Raw genomic sequence first — 7,192 nt, 5'->3', positions numbered from 1 at the left:
CAAATGATTTTCTAAATTATCTGTATCTTTTAAACTATAACTTTGATTTTAACATATTATATATGAAATTTTATTAAAAAATGTGTGGATCTAAATATGATGTTAATTTTACCTGTTAAATATTTTTAAAATATTGTTATGAAAGCAAACTTATAATTCGTTTTTTTCATACCGGCAGCGATCCGGATTGCAAATAAACACTCCACTATAACCACATACGAAAAAGAAAACATCGATAACTATACATGCATACTAGTGGTGATTTTGCTGTTTCCGTGTCGATAGTTCCCAGTCGTGAAGGGAAGCAAAATACTAGCCCGGACGCGGCCCAGCAGAGAGAGGGCATCCTACCTGGACTCAGCCAAGTTCGGCCGAGAAAGGAGGAGAGAATTTTAGATGGACTCGGAAAACACTCAGGCCATTAAAAGGCAAGCACTTGTCTCTCTGTTTCTCTATCGAAAAAGAAACAACAACAGAAGTTTTCCTCTGTTCTGGTGAGGAAACCCTAGTTCCCAAATCCTGTCTGCCCCGCCGCCGAGTATAATGGAGGGATCCTTCCCCGCCTCTTCCTTACACCCCCCCGCCGTAGCACCCGCCACCACCCGCTGTGCCCCATGGGTTCTTCTTGACAGTAGGGCCTACTTTGCCGTCTGCAAGAACGCCACCACCGCTGAAGCCACCACCAGCACCGGTCACATGGTCAAGGTCAGTTTCTGCCTCTCAGATCCGCCGGCAATCTCACACTTTTGCGTCTTTGGCCCCGAGTTGAAGCACGAAGATTTCATGATGGAACCCCTGGTTCTCTTCTCGGCGAAGGACCTCGTACTCCTCCGCCTCGCCTTCACCGTCGGTCCACGAATCACCCATAAGGATTCTCGTCTCGCCGAGTACTTTCTCTACAAGGCTGGTCGTGGCAAGCCGTCGCTCGAACCGATCCCGGTTACTCCACCAGGCACCAGGAACTCGTTCCACATCTGCGTCCTGCCGTCCGACGACGACGATGGGGAATTTGTCATCGCGGATCTCTGCATGACAAATCCCCGTTCGGACTACGAGCTTCATGTCTTCTCTTCCAAGACTGGCAAGTGGACCACCAAGCAGTTGCGGTTACAGGCATCTCCCGTAGTAAAGAAAGAAGACCTGCCTGGCCCATCACTCGACAAGGTGATTGCGCTTGGAGGAGGTGCTGTAGGCTGGATCGACCTCTGGCGGGGTATCATCAGCTGCAACGTGTTTGGCAAGAACCCCGTTCTAAGTTTCACCCCAGTGCCCATGCTTGAAGAAAACGAGCGACATGAAGGTAACCCACGCCTGTTCAGGGACATCACCTGCTCCAATGGTGTCATCAAGTTTGTAGAGTTGGATCTTCGTTTCAAAAAGGTTGCTGTTCACAACATCAAGACGACAAAGGATCTTGACAGCGTAGATATCATCCATGATTCAGAGCTGCTCTTCCACAAAGATGATTCATGTACCGACCCTGTGGAATATACTCTTGTTGATGATGGTTGGAAGCTCCGGACATGTTATAGGCATACTTCCTGGGACTATTGGCGCAAGGGGCACACTGTTGATATTGATGACATCTTGGCTGACAATACTGATCACTCTATGTTGCTCCCACAACTGTGGGATGCTAAAGCTGGGAAATCAACATTGAGAAATCTGTATTCGGCTTACCCAACCCTGGGCATTGACGGTGGCAACATTGTTTACCTGATGTCTAAGGTTGTTTATAATGATGAGAATGCATGGATGATTGGTGTTGACCTTGAAAAGAAGGCAGTGGAAGTACTCGTACCAGTCTCTTCTGAGAGAGTCTGTTTATTCAAGCCAGACTTCCTCCCCTGTACATTCTCCAAATATCTTGATGCAACTCCAAGGTAAACTTCTTTGATTATGCTTAAGCAAGGTGTTCGTGTGGACGGGACAATTTCCTTTGTTTCCACTTCCTCACTATTTATTTTAACTAATGACATATGACACTCGTTGCAATTTTAAGGTCATGTGCAGAGGAAGTCATCCCTACTGCAAATGTGGTTCAGAAATCTCTACTTAATGATCATGTTTCATCAGGCAATTTTTCTCTAAATAAGCTGGTATGCTTTGATTGTCTACTGTCTGCTAGCCATTGATTTCTTCATCTCCATGCATTGAGTAGTTGATATTCCTTTACAGTCACCGCTGCAGGATACACGGCAGTGCTATGGGGGTTCGATTGAATATGCTGGTCCATACGCAGGCTACCGCAACTATCAGCAGCATTTAACCGCAGGTAATGGCACTGAAGCTGATTGCTGTATGGGGCTTTTCCATTTCTGTTTTTCGTCCATGTGTTCTTCTATTGTACTCGTGATATTCAACTCTTAAATATTGAAGTTGTTTAGCATTAAGAAGTTGTGATTGAAAAGAATGCAAAATATTATCTCATCATGCTACCATTTCGTCCTCGAGATAGATTCCTGCCGCAAATGTTGCCATTAGACGAGAAGAGTTTGTCCAACTTCCATGTATACCTACTTTGCATCTTGTTGTCTGGCCTGAAGTTTGATAGAATATGTTACCTTTTTCAGGTTGTGATTGTTAGTTCTCCTTAATCAAAGGAATAAATATATATTAGAAAAGTTTTAACCTGCAACTGCAAATGATGCCAATGTAGTGATGTTGAGTTCCTGTGTATCCCTGTGTTTTTTTCCTTTTTTAAGATCGAAATTCGGGGGATACTGCAAAGTTCGCGTATCCTGGCGTATCCTGCCGTATCGTTCGGCACTTCCAGCCGTGTCCGTGCTTTCTAGCTCTTCTCTTCTCCTGCTGTTAGAGATCAAATGTAGCCTTGTCATTGATATGCTTCCTAAAAGGGGAGTGCTAGCTCATGATATAAATATTTTTGTAAGGCAAATTTGTATGTGCAATGTTGGGTGAATATCTTAATGCTGTCTTTGAACTTTAGTTTGGGAAGTTTCCTGGCAAGGGCCCTCTGGATCATCGGATTGGTATAAATTCCTTTGGAATGCTTTCCTATACCCCCTCCAAAGGAATCTCAACATGTACTCAGACCTTTGAGAAGGATATTGCACTCGGTTGCATGGAAGTTTCTGCGCTCTACGTATTGTCTATTGTTTCCGTAGAGCCTTCGAAAACCATTCAAAAATATATGCTGTACAAAAAGCAAGTGTTTGTAGCACAATTTTTTGTAAAAGCGTTGCTGTTATTGTGATTTTGTGGGTTTATATGTTATAGCACCCACCTTGCATTTACAAAGTCCAACATATTTCTAACTTCTAAAACTGCATCCTCGCGGACGCCATGGTGCCTGTATTCCTTCATTTGATTTTAATATATGTTACTATAATATGTCTGTTTAATTATATTTCATCCTGTACTACCTTGATTTGCAGGTACCCAACCGCTGTTGCAAGTGCTGAATACTGACCCGTTTGGCCAACTATGGCTGTCCTTGCGGCTGGATGACCACCTGCTATCACAGCTAACAGGTCGTGGTCCGGCGCCTCCGCCATTCACTCCATTCCCCACTGAGGAGTACATATCTGATGGAAACCATGTATTCAGTGGAAGCACGGAAACTTGATCCTGTGCCGTTGGATGAGGATTGTGCGATTTGAGATGAAAAGATGGACGAAATGCAGAAAGAACCTCGTAATCTTCCTGTACCTCGGTACAACATCCTTATGGAAGATGAGCCATCGGTGCCTCTTTCTATCCCGATTCAATTTTTCCCCATCAACAGCTAGGGTTAGGAGATGGTCGCCTCGGCCAGCACGACGCCCTCGTTCTGCGCAGGGCCGGCGGCCGGCGACCGCGTCTAGTTCATTCTCTCCTACGGAGTATCAGGCGTCGGGCGACCGTGGCTAATTCGTTCTCTCCTCTCCGGCGGCTGGCCTACCGCGACAACCCAGCAGTACACCCCGGCGGCCGGCGGCCGGCGACCGGCGCGGCTAATTCTTCTCCGGGCTTCTCTCCTCTCCGGCGGCTGGCCCAACACGCCAATCATTCTCTGAGCATTCCCCATCGGATTGGTACCGGATCTAAGTCTGAAGGTATGGAGATTTCTATTACATTGATCATCTTGTATACTTTGCCGTGGTCTTCTTTTCGGAGCTCATCTAGTTGAGCTAGGTTTGTAAAGCAAATAGAGAGGACAAGGGTGTGGATTCTGGTTGTCTCCTCCAAGATTAGCACTTCTAGTTGGGCTAGGTTTGCAAAGCAAAGCAGCTAGAGTAGGGGAGGGAGCGAGGTAGTAGTATCTTGGCTGCAACTGCTGATTGCCCCTAAGTCTACTGTCCAGATTTTGGTCTTCAAGAAGTTGGTAAAGTCAAAACTCATTTGGTAAGCAAGTTTTATATTAATGCAACAACAGGGAGATCCAATCATGCTAATTTGACAATACTATACACCATAATGGGAATAAGAAATTAAAAAAACCATTACTTCTTGCAGACTTGTGTGTAGTACAATGGGAATAAGAAAGGAGTTGAAACTATTTGAGCATAGATAAATTATAGAAATGATTTTAGTTGTTAGTTTTAATTTATATTGCAATCGATTGGTGAAGTGAGCTGAGATTAGGTACTGCTAACACTTTGAATGTTCTTTCGACCAGTTTATTTTTTCTATGCTATTCCGGAATGCACATATTGACTGGCTCCTATGCGGATGTGCTTTTTGCACTTACAGACGGTATATCTTCTCTTTGTGCAGTAACTATGGAATGCCAGAGCGGAGTGAGCAAGGCTCCACCTTTGGCTATTTGTGACGCCCAGTCTGATGCAGAATCTGCCGTCCACACTAGACCAAGTGCCGAAATTGTATTTACCACACCACAAAAATTGTATAGTGCACCTTTCTGTGTAAGTACTTGTCTAAGTAATATGTACATGCTTACAGTTTCTTGTATTCCAGCATGTTAAACCCGTTGTTCTTTTCATCCAAATTTCAGGGCTCATCTTGTACTCCGGAGTGTGATGATGACATCAGGCCAGCCATAGGGATGACTTTTACGGATTTGAAGGCAGCTAAGGATTTTTGCACTTGGAGATCAATTATGTAACCAAGTTCCGGCGAAAGAACAAACTCAAACAGAAAAAATTGAGGAATTCTTGGGTTGTTCAATTCCAAATGAGGTTGACATTCATCCTCCAAATGATATTCGATTGAGGGGTAGGATCAAAAGACTTAAAGGATACATGGATAAGGGTGGAAAGCAAAGCAAGAAAGATAAGAATGCGAACAAGAATGATAGCCGCACTTGTCCTAAAAAAGTGCAAGTACATGATTAAGGTACATTCCTCTGGACTTAGTTGAGAATAATTCTAATATGTTTCTTGCTAATAAAGATAACATGCACTGATGTATCTATTTTCTTAGATTGTTGTTAAGTTCGTTTTCATATATAAGTATAAAAAGTTCAACTCTTATGTTTCAGGTTTGCTGGTGGCAGTAAAGACTTATGAAGGTTTCATACACAAGGACTTCTGCAGGATGTTTGGAGTCGTAGTGGTGCACTGGTACGTTCTTCAGCTTGTACTCGAGTTATGTCCGATGCATAAACGTGAGGTTTACTATGACTGTTAATGGCTAATGGGTTAGTGATGTGTCTGTTGTAACAAAACACCCTAGCATAATGCGTTAACTACTGTACGTGTCTATGTTGTAACTAAACTCCCTAGCATAATGCGGCTATCATGCCTTAACTACTGTACATGTTTTTGAAGTGATGGCAGTACTACAAGTGAATTCTTCTGGACTACTAAAATCGGCTTCCTTCAGTTTTCTCACGTTGTTGAAGTGATGGCAGTACTGCAAGTGAATTCTGGACTACTAAAATTGGCTTCCTAAAGTTTTCTGTTGTCTTGTCTGGGGCATTGCATGTTAGTTGTTTTAGTTTCCTAAATGTGATTTTGCTGGGACTCTGCTATTAGGAGACTATTTAGAATCACCTTCTGTGAGTTTTGCTATCCATTGCTGGTAGTTTTCCATTTTAAATCGAAATTTAAATGTCTGGCATGCGTGGTGAATCATAGGCACATCGCATGGCTTACAGATCCTACTTCCTGACAAGAAACTGGAAATTAGTGGCAAGAGGCTAGCTGTGTTTACTTGTAGGCCTGAGGGGTTCCGTGTAAAATGTACTCTGGTTGTGGTCGTTGTTTTGCAAATAGGGCAGAGCAGTTATGAGTCAATCTGGCCCATACAATTAGCATCCTACAGTCTCTGCTCAGGTTTCCAGGATTCCGCTGAATATGTGGTTTCCAGGTGATATTGTCTCATCCACTGAGGAGCAGCATCTCGATGATATAGCCACCAGATGACCACTGAAGGTTGGACTGAATATCCGGTGTGCCAACCAAGCGTAAGTTGCTACTAGTAGTTTGGAGCACCGTTCTACCCACACATGCATCTACCTACCACCCAGACGGAAGCTACCAGCTTGCAGCACCGAAGCCTAAAAGCTATCAGGTGGTATTGGAGTTAAAAGACCCGTTCCCGCTTCTTTGTTGCGAGCTCTTTCTGTATCATTACTGCAAGTTAATTAATGTATTTTGCACCGACAGTGCAAACCATCTCTTACTAAGCTCCCTATCAAAGGCTGTGGAATCGCTTCCTCGCGACGATTTTGACTGGGTCATCCGCCCAGTCGGGCCATAGACACACAAGGAACGTGCTGACCCAAACGGACGGCGATTTTGTCTGTTTTTTTGTCCGTTTGGGTCGGCCGCCTACTCGGCATCCATTCTTTTTTTAGGTCAGCCGTGCGTGCAACGTGCGGTCCACGGACAAATTTGAGAAGACCAACGGCCATAGATATGCCAACAGCCCCGTCGCCTAAAGTTTATAGTTTATGCCAGCAGCTGACATACAATGCCAACCTTTTAAAAAAAACCACCACACTATTCGAAACATACTTCAATCCTAAAATCTTTAAAGTGCACGCGCATCTTTTGGAGAAAATAAGCGGCCACGCTCTGCCACACATATACATGCGTAGGATTTGTCTGCTAGTGCATGTGATTAATTATTAAATGTCAGATTTATCATGGACAACAAAACAGATTGTGTATTTATTTCGGATCTTTAATTTTTTAAAAATCATATATTTCAAATCACGTGTTGGAATTCAGATCCATCTTCACCGTTGGATTCTTCGTGACGAGATCTTAGAAACTAGATCCCA

The 7,192-nt window shown here is 43.8% G+C and overlaps 1 protein-coding gene across 3 annotated transcripts; it reads left to right on the top strand.

The window, feature by feature from the left end:
• Positions 1-425: 425 nt before the first annotated feature.
• On the top strand, positions 426-6,592 carry LOC125508420. Of its 3 annotated transcripts, none has more exons than XM_048673142.1 (8): positions 426-1,883; positions 2,003-2,099; positions 2,179-2,275; positions 3,399-4,058; positions 4,720-4,868; positions 4,958-5,298; positions 5,444-5,525; positions 6,274-6,592. In XM_048673142.1, the coding sequence occupies exons 1-4, from the start codon at positions 544-546 to the stop codon at positions 3,587-3,589; spliced, it is 1,725 nt and encodes a 574-aa protein (XP_048529099.1). In that variant the 5' UTR covers positions 426-543; the 3' UTR covers positions 3,590-4,058; positions 4,720-4,868; positions 4,958-5,298; positions 5,444-5,525; positions 6,274-6,592. The 3 variants fall into 3 exon arrangements, with proteins under 3 accessions (XP_048529099.1, XP_048529105.1, XP_048529089.1); XM_048673148.1 differs by lacking the exon at positions 6,274-6,592 and adding an exon at positions 5,733-5,767; XM_048673132.1 differs by lacking the exon at positions 6,274-6,592 and having other exon boundaries at positions 5,444-5,767.
• The last annotated feature ends 600 nt before the right edge of the window (positions 6,593-7,192 follow it).

Source organism: Triticum urartu, chromosome 1, assembly GCF_003073215.2.
Source record: "Triticum urartu cultivar G1812 chromosome 1, Tu2.1, whole genome shotgun sequence".
Lineage (NCBI taxonomy): Eukaryota > Viridiplantae > Streptophyta > Magnoliopsida > Poales > Poaceae > Triticum > Triticum urartu.
The sequence above is the reverse complement of the archived record's forward strand: the minus strand, read 5'-3'. Positions and strand labels throughout refer to the sequence as shown.

Bases quoted from the DNA above. Each gene is read 5' to 3' on its own strand.
- LOC125508420 (XM_048673142.1), top strand. From the start codon at position 544: ATGGAGGGATCCTTCCCCGCCTCTTCCTTACACCCCCCCGCCGTAGCA. The intron at 1,884-2,002 runs GTAAACTTCTTT...TGCAATTTTAAG, and splicing joins TATCTTGATGCAACTCCAAG to GTCATGTGCAGAGGAAGTCA. The intron at 2,100-2,178 runs GTATGCTTTGAT...ATTCCTTTACAG, and splicing joins ATTTTTCTCTAAATAAGCTG to TCACCGCTGCAGGATACACG.